Below are 19,193 nucleotides of genomic sequence, written 5' to 3'. Positions count from 1 at the left end.
GACCAGCATTCCTCCCCCACTCAGTCCTATCCTTCTTCTCCCTCACCCCTTCTTCAACAATGACTATCAGGCAGCCTGTCTTGAAGAAATTCACAACCACGGTACATTCCCGTCACAGCTGCTGGAGACACAGCCCCCGCTGCAGGCAGAGGCTGTTATGCAGCACCACGCCCCGCATGTAGAGAGAAAGAATGGAAGCCGCACTGAAGATGAAGGATGCACCCCAGGGAAGAGCATCCACACAGGAACAAAAGGGAACCTCTGCAAACGTGGCTCTGGAATTAGGGGACAGCCACATATGTGGTGCCTTTTAAGGCAAGTAAGTGACCAGAGCTAAATCTCTGTATCTTTCCCTAAAGGTGGCTTAAGTGATGCCTAGAAGAATGGGTGTGGCCCTCAATGCCCTGTCACCAGCTAAGTGCCATTAGAAGAACCACTGCACTCTTCAGACTAGGAAGGAAAAATAACCTGTTCTCTGCTTATCCCAAATGGGAGAATTGGCAAAGGCATCCTGGGTGTAGAACAAGTGGCCTATATGCAGCCTACCTCCCCTGCGTGTAATAGTGTGAGAGATAGGGCTCACCTCTCCGAGTTAGGGAAATAAGTATAAAAATTGAGCTTTTATCCTAATCAGCTTTTTTCCCTACTTATAGCTTCCACAGCTCTTTGCAGAGACAACTGGCAAACAACTGTGCCTTCTTAAAGACCCACAATGTTTCCTTAATAATGGAAAGTCCATGATAGCAGGTAATGATTGGTAAAGGAGAATGGGTTTAAAACCTATGGCCTCTACCTGTCAGAATGATCCCTACCCATCGCAACTTTTCCCCCAGGGGGATGTGTTTCTTCCCTGGGACCAGAAAAATAGCCGGTGGGGGTGGGGCACACGTGTGGAATGAAGCTCAGGTGCTTGAGAAAGGTAGGGTGCTGCAACAGAAAGAAACCACTTGACAAAGTGCACCAGAGGCGAGAACAGCTTCCTCCTGCCTGTAGAGGGGAAGGTCCTGCATGCCGAATGCACAGGGTGTTGCAAGCATACCCAAACAAGTGCAAACAGACGCATGCCCACAGCCAAACCTAATGAATTGGGGGCAAATAACCACCGTAGCAGGTACGGTTCTGCCCTAGGGGAGCTGCACAGCCTCCCAGGGGCCAGCGGATCACTTCCTTTGTTCGCCTTGCAAAGATGGAGTAGCCACCCATTCCCCTACTACACACCACACACTGCACACACACCTCCTTCGCCACAGACAAAGCACAACGGCACTGCTTGGTGCGAAACTAACAAATGCCAGGGCAGTTTCTGTTGTTTTCCTTTCTTTCTTTTAATGTCCATTCCAGCCTGTAGTATGTCCTTTCCATTTGGGGGCATCATTTCAGGGCATTCTGGAGAAATCTCAGCTCAGGGCGCGGTACTCTGCTGCGACAGCATCTTGCTGGGCGCTGCTGTAACCGGTGGCTTCCATACCTGATAAAGGCACGTCCCCTCCCCACCCCACCGAGGTTCTAGTCCGGCGCATCTCACACCTGCAGGCCCTGAGCAGCTCTGTCTCGCACACAATGGCACTTGGACAAGGCATGCACGCGGTGTGCGCCTGCAACTGCAAACTCAAATCTGCTCTAAAAGCCCAGCCTTTTCTTGGAATGAGGAGGAGACGGGACACGAAAAATGCAAAATGCATCGACGGCAAAAAAACCCCACAAAAAACATTAAAGTTGTCTTTCCCGATACAACCACATTAGCTGTCCAGTCCCAAACATGACGCACTGAAATACGAATCAGGTGAATGCAGGCAAGAAGGGGTCAGGGTGAGGACGGAAGGTCCAGACACCCCATCATCCTAGCTGCGAGGGGGGTAGAGCCCCGGAGCTGGAGCTGGGAGAGGGGCGCGGTCGAACTGCCAAGTGTCCCTAGGGTAAGGTGTCATCTCTCCACACCCTGCCCCGCCAAAAGCAAGGTTAATCAAAAAGCATCCCTAGCCTGGGGCCGCACACAACGACACCCCAGGAGGTGCGGCAGTTCGGAGAGGGCCGTGAGCCTGCGTCCTCCGGGAACTACCGGGTGGTGGGAAAGGAGCCTAAATAATGCTAAATTCTCCCCGCCAGTGTTTGGGTTTCCTCTTTGTTTTGTTTTCCCCAAGCCCCAGGGTCGCTCCGTCTTAGTGGCGCCCGGCGAGCCGGCTGGACTGACCGCCGCTCTCCACCCCCCAGACCCGGGTCCCTGTGCCTCCCCGGGGACCAGACCAGGGATCCAAGCCGCCCCACCACGGTGCATGGGGACCCAGCAAGAGTGGGAGGCAGGCGGCCGCTCCCGGACTCACCGTGATCCGCGGGATGTTCTTCTTGCCTTGGTAGGACATGGTGGTGGCGGTGGCTGAGCAGCCGCGTCCCTCCCTCCTTCTCTGGGCTCCGGCTTGCCCGCGCCTTCCTCAGCGCACAGCGCCCGGAGATCAGGTGGAGCGAATGGTGCGCTGGCCGCCGCCTCCCCTCGCCTCCGCCCCCCTCCCGGGCTCCCGCGGCGGCTGCCAGAGACAATAGTAAATCTCCCTGGTCTCCCTTTCAACCCCGACCCCCCCGCCACACACACCCTCCTCCACTCGCGTTCACGCCCGGGCTTTTTTTTTTTTTTTTTCTTTTGCGGTGCCAGCTGGGACCCCGTAAGACAAGAATGGCTGGCCTGCGACTCCTCCCTCTTCTCTCTTATCCCTATTGATTTTCCTCTTTGCATCTGCCTCACCCACTTTTTCTTTTTCTTCCCGCCCCCCCACCTCGCTTTTTTTTTTTTGTGACTTGCGAGTGCGACGGAGCCAGTCCGCTCCATGGCCACCAGGGGGCGCGAGGGACTTTTCCGGGTGGGGATGCTGCAGTCCCGGTTCAGGAAGGGAAGCTCTGGGGTCGCCCTCCAGGCCTCGAGGGCCAAGCCCCGGAAAGCGCCAAGGCCACCCCCAGCCCCTGTTCCTGTTTCTCCCATACCACGATCATTTCAGAAAGGTGACATGTCCTTCCCGGAACCCTCCCTCCTCGGCTGTCCGTCTCAGGCTGGATGGGGAGCCTCCGCCTTTGTTACAGCCCAGGGCTGGGCACCGCCTCTGCTGGTCGCTGGGTGTGTACACAGCTAGCGCAAACCCTTAAAAAGCCACAAACTGCTCAGACCCTGTGCAGCCAGGCCGGCCTGCGGTCATCCTGAGACCAAGAGCTAGGTATCAAAAAGCGTAAAGCCATCCACTCACTCTCGGAGGACTGCGGTTACGGGGTGGGGGTGGGGGGCACCTTGTCAGCTAACATCGAACGTATTCTGGATTTTAAAAATATTATCAAAACAATATGCTTTAAAGGAACTCCACTCCCCGGTTCTCAGGATCGAAGAAAGAGCGCTGATGTTGCTCGGTGAGTAAAAAGTAGAAAACACCTGTAGGGGAACGCAGAGCCCCGGCACGCTACTGCCGCGCAGCCGTGTGTTCTGTGAGTCAACCATGTGCGCTGTTCAGCATCCCGAGTTCACTTTAGGCAACAGGGCTGATAACAAAAGTCACGATGCTATCAGGAGCAAAAACATGCCCTTTCAGTGCTGGAATTTATTGTTCTTTAGCTGCCCGCTCAAATTAAACTTCCAGAGGAGGCAAATTTGGAGGGGCCCCTGTGAGTGGGAGCTGAGGGCTGTGCTTGGCTAGGGAGCTTCTAGCTCTCCTGAAAAACAATACCAATCATACCATTTAAATAACAACAACGGCTTGCTATGCAAAAATGATAAAACCCTCTAAACATAAGTCTCCTCTCATCCCCTCTTCAACTGTGGATCCTAATGCTCTACGAAATAGAAATTCTTTAGATGTCACAGAACATAACTAGGTCTGTGCTGGGGATGGTGAATTCATGGTCCTGTTAGGCAAAACACTGAGCACATTTCAGGACATCTTCTCATTAAACTGAAGACGTACTTTGCAATGCAGATGCTATAAAAAGCATCTACGGCAAGAGAGTACAGAATACTCAGCTTGGGCTTCCCAGAAAGCTGAAATGAACTAGCCTGGTCACAAAATCAAGGGGGAGACTAAAGCCCCCTGAAACATTCCCTGCTCAAGTTGATCCAAGCTTCTGGTTCATTCATGGGTAACTGGGCTGAAGGCGGTCTTCACAGGAAAAGCCCACACCACTTTCCACTTCATTTCTGTTACTCTAACTGGGACGCTGAATGCCAGACAAAGGTCACCTCCCTGAGCAATTTTGCAAAGCACGGGGAGGGGGTGCATGCGGTAGAAAAAGACTGAAGCCAAAGGCACGCCCTGAACATTTTGCTTTGTTCTTAAAGCTTAAGTGCTGAGACCACTAGCCAAGAGTTGTGAAATTACAAGCATTCTGGGGATTGGCATGCAAATAAGCAGGATTATATTTGGAACAGAGTAAAAGAGAATTAAACTACATATTTTGAGACCCTGCAGAGGTCTCTCTGAATCTTTCCCATAGATTTGACTGCCTCTAAATTGTTTGAGGGGGTCTTGCAAATTCTTTTAAAAAAGAAAAAAATTATATAGGGGACATTTACAATCCTAAAGAAATACTACTATCTTTTCTTTTCTTTTCTGTTTTTATTTCCTGGGTTTCTTTGCCTGTCCTGCATCCTACTTATCTCCTCTGTTACAGTCATTACAACCCAGAACACACTCTACTAATGAGATTTATACTACATTTTTGGTTACTTGGTGTGTGTGTGTGTGTGTGTGTGTGTGTGTGTGTGTGTTGTTTCAAATTACAAAATTGGTTAAACTCTTTGAGGTCAGGTTTGCCTGTGAGGAGAGGCCATGCAGACTAGGACCTGAGATGTGTTTCTCCAGATCAGACTGCTGTGACAAGCCATGCGCAGGAATGCATAATAACCAGCTAATCGATTCAAGCTGTTGCCATCATCAGAAATGTAAAACAAACACGATTTTTCCCCTCTTGCATCCACTTCAATCACCTTTCTCTTTTTTCAAATAAAAGTCAAGTGTCTAAGGTGTGTGTGAAGGAAAAGGCCTTCCTTGGCTTTGCCTGTCTTATTCAAGGGTTGAAAAGAAAGGGCACCATCAACATGAGATGCCTCTGTGTCTGGCCAAGAGAGCGGGGAGTGGGAGCTGCATGGATGTTTTCCACAGTACGATGACTCTGAATGGTTTTCCTTGGATACACAGCAGTACTTGGCTTTTGGTATCTCAGGAAACTATGAGAGAGGGAGGGAGACACAGAGAGACTTAATTTAGTCTCGGAGAAACGTAATTTGGCCACCACGCCTACCACGCCCCTGTAATTCCACGCTTCAGTCAAGGCTAGGTTACTCTAGTGGCTCCGGCCAAAGTTTTGGCATCATTCAAACCTTGACTTCTCTCCCTCAATCCAATCCAATGTGCACTGCCTATCCAATCTGTCAAGAAATGCTATCGGTTCTGCCTTCTAAATATATCCAGACTCTAACCTCTTATTTCCATCCACAAAGATGCTGTCTGTGCCTAGTTGCCATCAGCTATTGCTGGGACTACTGCAGCAACCTCCTAAGTGGACTCTCTTCTTCACCATCACTTTTTCATTCATTCTCACCACTTCACACAATGTTTACCTTGTGCTTACAGTATGCTATTATTTTTCTAGGTACTAGTGTTCCAAGGGTGAATCATAATAATAATTTCCCAGATCTCACAGAGTTGACTTTATGCCCTTGTTAGCCCCCTTCTGTGTTTTATTTATCTTTGTGGTATTTTTCATCACATGACATGTTAATTTATTATTGAATACTATCTTTCTTCCCATCACCAACTGAATGTAAGCTCTTTGGGAGCAGTGAATGTGTCTGTTTTATTCACTGCTATGTCCTGAGTGCATGAAGTAGGGCCTTGCCCATAGAAATTGCTCGATGATTATTGGGAGAGTGGATGTAAAAATGTTTTAAATTCGGTCTGAAGAAAGAATAAATAGATAGAGTGAGAACTGCATTTAAGGGATATAGGGTAAGAATCTAGATTTAAGAATACTTTTGCTTCTCTTACACCTCTTAAGAGTCTCCTGATTCTAGATTTGAGAGCAGGTACATTCAAGATGGTAAGGAATCACTTTGCTAATAAGATCTTGTCACATGATTCCAAGGCAACACATGGGCCAAGGAATGGCTCGGTAGAATAGGTTTGGTACTTGAGCACTGATTATAAGCCATGGCTTTGAAAGGCTCTGCCATCAAAATGTATGAGAAAATCAAAAGCCTTGTGGTAATTTAAAGAATTTCTAAAGGTAAAAATGGATAAGTTCAGTGGGAGAACTATGGACTTGAACCCAGAATGGTACACTGTTTAAGGATCTGGACTTAGGAGTAGAAATAGGAGGACCTTGGTCCATCCTGCAATTCATACACTTCCTATTTCTATGACCTTCAGTAGATGACTTTCTGAGTCTGGGTTTCATCATCTCAAAATGAGCATCTATTACCTACCTTATAGTGGGTTCGTGATGATGTATGAATTCATTCAACTAATATTTATTGAGTACACACTATGGGTCCATAGGCATTAGGGATACGAATATTTGATTACAATCGACAGAATCCCGACCCTCTTGAAGCTTCCATTCTAGAGAAGGAACAAATCAAGAGTGAAAAACTAAAATATATCGCCTTTAAAATGATAGCCAGTGTGCTGGGGATAAATAAAGCAGAGATGGCAAGATGGAGGTCTTTCCAGAGTCTTGAGGACAGACTGGAGATCTACATGCAGGGGTCACAGAAGGTGAGAAAGGTGAGACGATGGCAGCTTAGACCAAATGGCAGCAGTGCAAGCAGTGAGACATGGTTCGATATCGGATAAACTTCACGGTAAAGCCAGCAGTATTTGCTGAGAATTTCACTGGGGTATGAGAGGAGGAAGAATCAAGGATTACACTGTTTGCTGGGCTGAGCAACCCAAAAGATGAAGGTGAGATAGGGAAGGTTGAGGGAGGAATGGGATGGGGAGGAAGGTCCAGAGTTTGTCTGTGTGCATTCCTATTAAACACCCAAGTGAAATGTTGAGCAGGCAGGTGGATGTTCAAGATGAGAAACCTAAGGAAAGAGCTGGGAGAGAAAGACAACTTTGGGAGTTGACAGCATTTAAAGTGACAGTACTGGATGAGATGACCAAGGAAATGAGTGTAGGTAGAGAAGAAATCTGAGGTGAGAAGCATCCCGAATGGAAATGAGCAAGCCAGAAAAGAAGCAGAGAGAGAGAGAGAGAGAGAGAGAGAGAGAGAGAGAGAGAGAGTGGTGCAGGAGAGAGGGGGAACGATGCAAGTGCTGCGTTCTGAAGATCCAGAAATAAAATTGTTTGCAAGATGAGAATGTGTTCACTTCCTTAACTGCTGCTCAAAGGGTAAGGAAGATGAGAATTGAGAACTGACCAGTGCAGGCAAACACCGTCCAGGCCACTGAGGACCTGAACAAGAGCACCTATAAAATGAGTATCTTAATACCCATATCTCAGTGTTCTTTTGTAAGCATATATGAAACTATTGAAGTGGTATTTACTGAGTACCTACTATGTGTGTATGTGGGCCAGAGCAGTCTTAATGAAGTTGTAGGGGTGAAAATCAAAGTGAAAATTGGAGACATCCAAGACAGGCAACTCTTTCAAGGGATTGTACTGCACACAGGGACAGGGAAATGGAGCAGTAACTAGCAAAGTGGAATCTAATAGGAGAGAAATAACGTCATGGTTGTATGCCAAAGGGTCTCATTCAGTAAGCAGAGGAAACTTCATGATTCAGGAGAGAAAGGGGACAAACGCTCTATGGTTCTTGAATGGGCAACACAGGTGACATCTAGTGTTCAAACAGAGGGCCTGCCCCTCAGCAAGGAGTGAGGATGGTTCCTTCACAGTACATCATGGGAAGAGGCCATTGGCACAGAGACAAGAGGCTAGGTAAACTTCATGGAGGGAATTCATGGAAGTGCGCTTGTGATTGTGTCTGTTTTCCCTGTCATCAGCAAAGACAGTCTGGGAGGGAAGGTGTTGGAAGTCGGAGGGCAGAGGAGTTGGGCTGAAATAATTTTCCAGGAGAGTAAAGGGACCAGGGGAACATGGTGTGATTATCTGGCAGCACAAAGGATTCCCTTCAGTTACTGGCCATGACATTGGAGAAAGACTCACAGGCAAGTTTGTGCACATCCCTCCAGCCACGCGGAGCTGCGTACGTGTGAGCGTGGGGTAGGGAGTGTGTGCGGTTCAGCAAGGGCTTCGCTACATGAGTGCTGAGACGGGAACTGAGGATGAGGCATGGGATCTGAGCCAGTCAGAAAAGAAGGGAGGGTATGGGGAGTAAAGGACAGTGAACACGTTGAAGATTAAATAAGATTACTTATGTAAAGGTCTTAGCACAAAGTAAGTTAATTAGATGGCAGCTATTCTGACCGTTAGTTTTTTCAATAGAAACTAATGCTATTTATTATTATTATTTATGAAATAAGACCATTAAAGAAAAAATGAATAGGAAATAGAGAGGATATAGTTTTTTCAATAGAAACTAATGCTATTTATTATTATTATTTATGAAATAAGACCATTAAAGAAAAAATGAATAGGAAATAGAGAGGATATACAAAGCCAAATACTAGTTATGGTAGGTGATTTGAAAAGATTAATAAGACTGCCCTGACCCGTGTAGCTCAGTTGGTTGGGCATCATCCTGCAAAGCAAAAGTCCACAGGTTCAATTCCCAGTCGGAGCACTTGCCTGGGCTGCAGGTTTGGTCCCCAGGCAGGGTGCATACAAGAGGCAGCCCACTGATTTTCTCCCTCACACTGATGTATCTCACCCTCTCTTCCTCCCTCCCTCCCCCTCTCTCTAAAAACAACTAAAATATTTTTAAAGGGTTAATAAAACTGTTGCATTGCATATTTTAATAAAATTTTACATTTATTTATTTTGACATTCAATATTATTTTATATTAGTTTCAGGACTTACCATTATTTTTAAAGTTCTGACTATTATTTGCTGTAGTTGATGATAGGGGGTATATCTTATTTGTCTTTGTAGTCCCCCCTCTTCTATAATGCTTGGGATAGAGTAGAATGAATGGATAGAAACTTTAATTGAACGGGGGAAGGAAGTCAAGAATATTCTGTCTCCCTTTGAATCACCAAAATACCTAAATGAGTGCATAGCCACATACACAGTTTTCACTATTGAAACTATTTTCTACTTGTTAAAAAAAATTCTGTTTTTTTATATTAATATGGGGATTAACATTTCCCCCTTGTCCTGATTTGCAAGTAGAGAAAAAAAGCAGTCCCAAAACCAATATCCGAGAGTTTTGAAGGGGCAAAAGCCACACACGGCCTTTGTGAAATACACAGGCAATTCTAGTGTGAATAAATAAACATTGTCAATCTCAGAACTGTCCATTCAGTCATTTGGTTCTATAATTTTACCTACAATTCAAACAAAGAAAATCTTAGTCATGTAATTCCAGTGTCACATAATGAACATCAAAGTGGCGATTCACCTGGTTTTTTATTAGATGTTTACATATTAAACACACAGAAATAACCTGACAAACAATTCTACCCTTGATTTGCATAAGCCAAAAAAATGATAGTCACAAAGTAGTATTCCCATGGGCTAACCCCAAAATCAAATTTACACTAGAGTTGTTACAGGGTGTAGCCAAGAGGGGGGACCCCAAATGGGCATTTGAAATGGGGTCCAGAACTCAAGGTGTCCAGGAGATTTTAAGATGTCTTCACCCCTTCCCCCACAGGTGTGAGTTGGGGGAAGGGGCACACAGAGCAAGAACATGCAGAGCTGTTTTGTACAGCAACAGCTTTGCAGCTAATCCATGGCATGGTCATTTAACATACCTATAGCCTTTGGCTGGTTGCTTAGATATGCAAATTCGCACACTTTCTCCTACAAATTCGCTTCTTTATTAGAGAATGATTCTCATGGCCTCTGGTCTTCTCCATAAGCTTTAAAGGCAACTCATCTCAAAGCCACAGGCAGGATTATCCAGGTGGGCCCAGTGTAACCACAAAGGTCCTTACAAGAGGTAGGCAAAAGGTCAGAGAGAGAAAGAGATGAGATGATGGAAGCAAAGGTGAGAATGATGCGGCCATGAGCCAAGGAATGTGGCCCACCTCTCACAGATGAAAAAGGCAAGACGCGGAGCTTCCAGGAGGATTGCAAGCTGGCTGACACCTTGATTTTAGCCCCGTAAAACCCATGCCAGACTTCTGACTTCCAGAGCTGGGAGAGAACGACTCTGTGATTCTAAGCCTGTAGGTGCAGGGTGATTTGTCAGGGCAGTGATAAGAAACTAAAACATGGTAGAAATCAAAGTGAATCAAGGATTGCTGATCAGAAGGCTGATTCCCCATGCCCGGTTTCTGGATGTGACCTAGTTTCAGGCTTGCCAAAAGTCAACTGAAGGAGAAACTGGGTCATCAGGAGGAAGGAGCCTGCAACGCTGTGCCTAGTGTATAGGATAATGATTCCTCTACTCCTTCCTCAAGGGGTCCTAGCACCATATCCTAATGCCACCATCAACTGGGAAAGGGGACTAATGAAACATCTCGAGGACCAGTGGATACAGGTTCCCAGTGGACACTGATACTCAGAGACTGGAAGCATCCTCCTGGCTCCTCAGGTAGAGAGGACGCCTGTTGAAGCAGGTGACAAATGGACCCCTGGTCTGGATCTGGCTCACTCAGCCTTATGGGTTCACAGATCCACATAGTGGTCATTTTCACAGACTTTTATCAATTAACCAGAATAGACAAATATGGCAATTGATACACCTTCCACATTGGTTTCTTAGCCTGTGGAATAACAGTTACCAAGTAGGAAAGACCAAGCAGAAGGCCCTAAAACTGATCCCCTACTCCTTCCCAAAGACATAAAATCTAGATAGTAAATAAAAAAAAAAATCTGCATCCTAAAGGAATAGCAGAGATTAGGGACACTCTTAAAACCTGAAGGATTCAAGGCTGGTAGTCCCCTTTCTATTGCCATTGAATTCACTAGTCTGGGCACAGACACTGGAATGGGATCCCACATAACACCCAGTCAGATCAGGAGGCCTGTTTAAAAGTGAATGAGATGCAGGAATGGTCACACGACTGTGGACTCTACTACTTACAGCAAATACCACCTCACCCTGAAGCTGCCACCCCGAGTGCGGAAGAGCGGCCTACTGACGGCACAACTGAAGCACCAAATCCAAGACGATTCACTGCAAGAATAAAGCACCATCCTCCAAGCTGCCCTGGGCATTTTGTACCCATCTATCTGTCCTCTATCTAGTGCTGTGTCCAGAAAGGAAGAATACATGGACCCAAGAACCAAGCAGAAGTAGCAGTAGGAGTGACCCCTCTTGCCTTCACTCCCAGGGACACGACTGGGAAGTATGTGCTTTACATCACTGCAACTCGGGGTTGTTTAGTCTCTTCCCCCAAGGGGGTGCTTCTGCCTGGGGGCACAGCAAGGGTCCCACTGAACTATCAGTTCCAGTGCTACGGGGCACTTTGGCCTCTGTGCCCAGGTGAGTCAGCCTCCTTTTACAACCCTGATCGGGGGAGACCGGGCTGCTTATACAACAGGCGCAGGAAGAAGTATGTATGACCCCCTTGAGATCCACACAATTTTTTTAGGTGTGACCTCACCCTATGTTGCTGGTAAACGACAAGAGCATCAGCTGTACTCTGAGCAGACAGGGTGACCAGGGGCTCTGAACCCTCTGAGAGGCAGGTCCGTGTCCCAACACCAATAAATCACCTGGATTAGTAAAGGAGTCAGCTAAGAATGAGGAGAATCTAGAACAGTCAGTGAAGGACAACCATGAAGATTACTGTAACCCTACCACCAGCGGTGGGAAAAGAGGTGCTCAGACCCCCAAGAGAAGAGGGACCCCAGATCCTGGAGTTGTTGCACTGGGCGCTTACACAAAGAAAGTGAATCTGAGCAGTGAAAGGAGGGGTCGGCAGGTGACATGTGAAGCTCCTCCCAGTGCCAGTTGCAGACTGAAGGACTCATTCCCCCAGGTGCTCTCGGCCCTCAGGGGTCAGCCCTTTCTGGAGGTAAGAAAGGGCTGGAGGTAAGAAAGGGCTGACCCCCTGTTGAAGGTACCCACCCCTGCAGGGGCAGCCTGGTCCAGTCATTTGGTAACAGGAGCTTATAAAGGCCTGGCCTCCTGGCCACAGAAGAGCAACAACTAGAAGGGTTATTCCAATTTTAGGGCTGTAGGTCAGCGTATGCCTTTGTTAAAGACCACAACACAGCTCAGCTTCTCCCGGGGCTGAACCCTCACCTCCCCTTCCCCATCTCCTCCACTGCCCTCTCCCCATCCCTCCCCTCCCTTCCGCTCCACAAATGTTGATTCCAGGGACACTCCCTAATACACTTCCTGCATCCGAGTCTCCTTCTCAGAATCTGCCTTCCAGGGAACCCAACCTGTAACAGTGAGGCTGATATTAAATGACCTTTTACATGGTGTGACATTTTTATTTAGCCAATATTTGGAAATGCACACATTTTGTACTCGAATTTAGATTTCTTTAAAAATTAGAAAGCTGGCAATTCTGGGCACATTGGCACATATTGGTGCCCATCAGCTGGAAATGAATACTGGCTGCCTTTCGGACAGAACATGTACCCTCCAATTAGACATAATGCCTGCTGCTTTCTCTCCCTTCACACAGGGTTGGCTTCTGTGTACTGACGCCACCTACCTGGCTATCCTCATTCGAATATCTCATGTCATCAGACTATTTGGAGACTCCTGAGTTATTTAGGCCTTAAAGAATAGGGACTCTGTGTCTCAAAGGTGAGGGTTGCTCTTTTCCGAAGCAGTCTGGTGCCAGTTCAGAAGTGAGAGAGCAGTGAGTTGTCTCCAAGGAACCACCTCCCCGCAGCCCACCCTCCACTTCACCCCCCCATGGGCCCTAGATTACAAGATTGAATCCTGGCGCCCCCAAACCAGCTGTTAAAAGCCTGCTCGGGAACAGGCACTGGAGCTGCCGAATCTCCCGTTAAGTGCAGTGAGTTTCACCCTTGGGCTGAATGGAAACATGTGTGATTGGATTCAGATCTCTCCCTGTAGACTGCAGAGCACAACAGCTCACTCTTGGATGGAGGCGCAGAATAGCAAGCCAAGCCCTCAGTGCAAGGCTGCAACCCCGGTTTATATTTTCCAGGTTTCCCATCCGTCTCCAGGAAGGGACTTTGGCTGTATGTCCTTTGTTTTATTTCCTCTGTTTCCTGTGCTCAGCTGTAGCAAGTGCTCCAGGGCCACAGGGCCTCCTCAGCCTCTGGCTCTCTGTCTTTGCTGGGAAGTGGGGATGGCAGACACGTGTGCCTGAGGGTCTAGTCACAGTTTCTCTCAGAAAATTCCCAAAGGAGCCAGGGAATGAAAAATGGTCCTTCTTGTCATTTGGGTCTCATCTTAAATACCACCTCCTCACTTGTCTGTGAGTCTCCAATCATTCCCCAGTACTCTGAAGTTAAAGTCCAAGATTATTTTTTTAATCCTCACCCAAGGATATATTTATTGATTTTAGAGTGAGAGGAAAAGAGAAAGAAAGAGAAACATTGATGTGAGAAACATCAATCTACTGCCTCCCATGTACACCCCACCCAGGGATGGAACACACAGCTAGGCATGTGCCCTGACCAAGAATCAAACTCGCAAACTTTTGGTGCATGGGATGACGTTCCAACCAACTGAGCCACACAGCCAGGGCCTAAGATTCGTAATATGATACCAAACTCCCAATACACGGCCTCTGCTCATCTCTGCGGCTTCATCTCCCCTCACTCCTGCTTGTACCCTCTGGTCCGGTAACCCTCGGACCCACGAGTTCCTGTCTCACATGCGACTGCTCGCCTGTCATACCTCAAACAATGGCTCCCCTACTTAACTGGGAAACTCAAGGCAGTACCTCCTCCAGAATGCTTTCCCTGACACCTACTTACCACACCCCCGCTGCCCTGCGCTTCCTCGAGCCTCTGCCAACTGCCAGCCCTGCACTTACAGACTGCGTTATAATTATGTTTGGCTGGCCATTGTCCTCGGGGTCCTTGGGGGTGGCACTGTGTTTATTCCTCACTGTCTGCCCAGTGCTGGCACGGCGCCCTGCACATACAACAAAGGCAGGCATGAGATGTGTTGAATGCCTTGGATGAATACATATCAACATACATATATACCCTACAGACGTGCATGCATGCACTCACATACAGTCATAAACAAACTCCGACCAAATGTAAACCCTACCGGAGAGCAGCCTCCTGCAGCACTAATGGGTTGGTTGGGGCGGCAGAAAGGTTTGGATGGACTCATTTGCATGTTAACGGGATATCATTTAGGGAGACTACTAGTGAAAACACCTTGCTGAAAAGCTAAAGATAACAAGCTCAGTAAAACAATTTGAAGAAGAAGAAGGGGGGCGGGGAGAGGGGGGAGGGCGACTGTATTTACTGAAAAGGCTCACATGTAAGCATCCAGCCAGGCTGCAGTCAGGACCTGTCAGCCAGTTTCTTTTACCATCTGAGGCCCCAAGGTCATTCACTCAACTCCGTTTACGTTGGCTACATTTTTTCTCTAAACATTTGGCCGTTCCATATTTCTGTGCTCTAATCACGGAGAGAATAAAACGAGAGTCTCCTGGTTCCAGTTCTCAGTTGGAAAGAATTTGACTGGCTCTGCTGGAGTCCGTTGGAAACCTACAATCTAATCACCTATGTGGAAGAGGTGGAGGAGTCACAACATAAACACGACTGCCAGGAGCCCACCCAGGTGGTCACAGAGAAAGGGGGATGTTATGATCTTGATGGAACCCCAAAGAGGACTGGTGTGCTGATTTTTATCCGCTGTCCACACAAAGGGGGCGATGAGGGTCCGCAGACACTCCTACATCATTGCCAAGGAAAAGAAAAAGAAATGTCAAGTTTAAGGTAGGAACTGTCTAACGACTGGAAAGGAGAGATTCATATAAATTTTGCAAGTGTGAGTCTTGACAATGTAAATCTGCCTGCTTGCCATAGGCCAATGCTGTTCAGTCCACGTGTTACAGGTGCCCCTGTCTCTCTCTCCCGCCCCCCCCTGCCCTTCTACCTCTCTCAGCCATCTTGGTTTCTGTCTGGTCTACTGGCTCTAGCTTCAATATTCTTTTAGATCTTCAGTCCGATCGAGTCCATGAGACCACAGCTGACCCTTGTGAGATTACAGAAGGCATGGGGTTTGCCTACCTCCGACCTGGCAGGCAGTAACAGGATCGTGTAGGGTTCTGACTCCTATTCCAGAGACCACGCACCACCACGACATGCTGCCTCACTTTGTGTCAGGTATAAGGGGCCTGGGGGCGGGGGCAGAGGTAGGTTCCCGCCCTGCTCAAACCTACAGTGATACTAAGTCTCAAATGAGAGAAAATTGTGTTCCATATCAGAAGGAGATGGGTAAATGCTGAATGAGAAACAATTACTAATTATTCTGAGATCTAAGACATACTTCAAAGGTGGTTTTGCAAAAAGAGAAAAAGAATAGAGTCAAGAGACCCACGTTTGAGCCTGTCTATTATCATCAACAGTTTGTTTGACCTTAAGTTACTTAACCCCTCCTCATATCTTCAATGGGGAATACATTACTTGCTTCCAATTGTTGCAAATAATGTATTCTCCATTGGGCTGATGATCAAATGAGATCATGGAAATGCCCCTGTTTGAAAAACAAAAAAAATAAAATGTAGTCAGAACAGCTCTTTGAACACGAGGCCTTAGCATTATTTTTTTCCACCGTGTTACAAACATATCCAGGACTGACATCCACTCAAAGGCCTATTTACCATCGCTGTTTCCAAGCATGACCCCCCTTAAGTACCTCTCTGCTTTTCAAATCATGTATGTCTCCAGATGCACGTTTCTACTTCTCCAGGCTGATCTCATTTGTTCATTTCCTGCCCATATTTCTAATCTCTCTAAGGTTGCTCTGTGCTGTGTCTCTTGCTCACTAGTCTATAGCACCATTCTATTTACCCTCATCTGCAGATGTAATTACCATAATAGGTTTATAGCCTCTTTCCCAGCCATTAATAACAACGCAAAATGAAATGTGTCTGAAGCTGATCACCGCAGCATCTTCCTGGGACTTGCAGCCTGCCATTTTTCATTCTTTTTTTTTTTTTTTAGCCAGTTTGAGGTCATTTCTCATGATTCAGAGAACCTCCTAACCCAACCAAGACTGTTAGGTTTGGTTTGGTTTTAGTCATATGGGAAGCAGACCTTGTTTCTCCTGATCACAATAAAATAAGTTATAACATGCCAACACACGAGGCTCAATCCGTGGGTTCCTTTCCAATTTCTCCTGCCTCACATCAACGTGAGGGCACTCCCTGGGATTCTGTCTGTGTGGATCCGGAAATCAGGAGGACCTGCGTTTTCCGAGTGGAGTTCCAAGTCCTTGTGTTTCTCTCCAGTAAAAACCTGCAGCCAAGTTCTTCCATAAACCTGAGGAATAGGGTGCATGATCTTTGAGGCTCACTACAAAGAAAACTTTCCCTTGTTTTTCTCAACAATTTGGCTGACATCAGAGTCACTTCTTTGCTTCCATTACTATACTTGGCAGTTTGCAAAGAGAAAGGGGTTGGAAGGAGAAAAAGGGCACCAAGACTAATCCACGGGTGAATGAACTTGAGAACTCGTCTTGATGACACATTATCGCAAACAATTTTCTTTTCTTCTTAGTTCAGAATTACTTTTTGTTTTGCTTTTTAATTGAATTCAGCATGGGGTACTCAGTCTTCTAATCTCTGGAATATATCCATTCGCTTCTCAGGGAACACGTCTGGCGTGGACGTCCATGAGCGACTTTGCCTTTTGCAGTTCAAGCTCTAAAACAGTTGGAAATTCAGGATGAGTCGACCTTGGGGCTCTTTCTGAACCACTATAGGGACCTTTCAGTGTCTTTTTAAAATATTTTTGAAACATTTTACATATGGTAACCTTAGACATGCTAAATCTTAGTTTCTGAATAAAGAAGAGAGAAAAGTTGCAAGTATCTTGATACCCTAAGTCAGTGATTTGGAACGTTTTTCTTCTCATGGCACACATAAACTAATTACTAAAATTCTGTGGCACACCAAAACAATATTTTTTTTGCCAATCTGACAAAAAATAGTTATAATCTTGATTCATTCACATTGGACAGCTATTGTTCTGTTGGCTGCTGTCATTTTTAAAAATTTTGACAATCTAAAAGAAAAGAGGTCAGTGCCCCTGAATAAATAGTCAGGTACTGTGTGTTTAAAAAATTCTTGCAGCACACTGGTTGAAAATCACTGCCCTAAGTTAGTTGCGGTGCTTGAAGAAAAGTCTAATTTGTATCCATTCCTTTCAACCATGAAAGTACGAAAGCAAGAACTGGGGACACCGACCTGGTTTTGTATCCTTGGCTATATCAAATACTTGCTTTAGGAAACTGGGAAATTTTCTTAATCTTTTTTATTTTGTTTCTTCTCCCATATAATGGGAATGGCCCTGTATCTGTTATGGAAAAATTTGTTAGATTAAATGAGGAAAATGGTAGATAACAAATACAGTGTCTGGTGCATAGCAGGTGATCAATGCCAGCTGCTGCTCTTGTCCATGAATACAATGGCAAAGTCCGTCATCTTTTAATAATACATGGGGCTCACTTTCTCGTAACACTATTACCAGGCAATTGCGAACTACTAAGAGGAAAATGTCTTTTCATGAATTTAATAATAAAGATAATGATACTGGGCAGGCATCATTCTAAATGCTTTATATGCATTATTCCATTCAATCCTCACAAAGGAAGGTAATTTTCCTACACATTCCCATTTACAGAAAAGGATGAGGAAGTTGCAAATGGTTAAATGACATGCTAATTAGTAGATGTATCAAGATAAGCATTATATGTAATGCCTGCCCCATCTAAATTCTTAATATTAGAAATTTTTAGTGAAGAAACAAGATTTTTATAATAAAATTAGAAGCCTCCTTGTTGCAGTTATGGTTACCATCTTCATTGAGATATAAATCACATACCATAAAATTCCAATTCAATGTTGTTGAGTATACTCACCGAGTTGTACAAACATCACCACATCTAAGTGTAGAATATTTTTATCACCAGAAAAGTCTTTTATTTTTTAAAATCTGAATTTTAAAATGTTAGATTTCTTAAAAGAGAAATTGTATCAAAAATGTCATTTCTTCATACACTGTTGGTTAGAATTTAAATTGGTAGAGCCAGGTCCAAGAACTAGTTGGGCAGTTTCCTACAAGACTAAACACACACTAACTATTCAACCTTGCAATTACATTCTTGGGCAGTTATCCCAAAGATATAAAAACTTACATTCCTACAAAGAACATAAACAAGAACGTTCATAGCAGTTCTGTTCGTCATAGCTCAAAGTGGAAACCACCTAAATGTGCTTCAGTAGGGGAATGGATAACTAGTCCGGGGCATCCACACAAGGCAACACTGCTCAGTAATAAGAAGGGTCAAACTACTGATAGATGAAAAAGTAGCATGGATCTTAAGGGGATTATGTTTAGTGAACAAAAATAATCTCATGAAGCAATATACTGTATGATCCCACTTACACAGTCATCTCAAACTGACAAGACGGAAGGGAGCTCAAGGGACTTCCTTCAGCGTGGGGAAACAGGCCTGTTTTGGGTTGTAACGGTGGTTAGACCAACATGCCTGGGATGGCATTTCATAGAAATACACACGCACGCACACCCTCACACACAAGGGACTATAAGAATTGGTGAAACGTGGGTAAGTCCCTGCCATCTAGCTAACGTTATGAAACCAGTGTCAGCTTTCTGGTTTTGACATTGTGCTATTGTCACACCAGATGTGCCCGTGAATGAAAGCTGAGTGAAGCATTCAAAAAACTCTCTGTACTGTTTCTGCAACTTTTTATAAGCTTATATTCATATCAAAACAAAAAGTTAAAATAATGCCGTTTCAAAAGAAAGCCGAGAGGAGCTTGGAAGAGGATACCAGACACAAAAGGTGGCGTGCACAAGATTTTTAAGGCCTGTCTTAAGACTGACACAACTTAATCATCACGGCTAAAGACTTGACAGAAAGATTGGAACCACAAAACAAATTGCTCAAAATGGAAAATTATTCAAAGGAATGGAGAGAATGTCTTGACAGAACAGAGAAA

The 19,193-nt window shown here is 45.7% G+C and overlaps 1 protein-coding gene across 2 annotated transcripts in view; it reads right to left on the bottom strand.

Annotated features, from left to right (window-relative positions):
- Nucleotides 1-19,193, bottom strand: part of DPYSL3 (dihydropyrimidinase like 3) — a 104,836-nt gene that overhangs the window by 60,811 nt on the left and 24,832 nt on the right. Inside the window, exons 1-2 of one of the 2 annotated variants that reach the window (XM_045821770.1) lie at nt 2,974-3,059; nt 2,322-2,522 (exon numbers count right to left, since the gene is read on the bottom strand). The exons of the other annotated variant lie outside the window; for it this stretch is intronic. Coding sequence (XP_045677726.1) covers nt 2,322-2,360 — 39 coding nt within the window. The 5' untranslated portion in view covers nt 2,361-2,522; nt 2,974-3,059. Of the gene's footprint in view, nt 1-2,321; nt 2,523-2,973; nt 3,060-19,193 lie in introns of those variants that run through there. 2 annotated transcript variants of the gene reach the window in all.

Source organism: Phyllostomus hastatus, unplaced genomic scaffold (assembly GCF_019186645.2).
Source record: "Phyllostomus hastatus isolate PE091 unplaced genomic scaffold, TTU_PhHast_1.1 phas_contig_150, whole genome shotgun sequence".
Classification (NCBI taxonomy): domain Eukaryota; kingdom Metazoa; phylum Chordata; class Mammalia; order Chiroptera; family Phyllostomidae; genus Phyllostomus; species Phyllostomus hastatus.
Note: the sequence above shows the minus strand (reverse complement) of the source record. Positions and strands in the feature narration are given on the sequence as shown.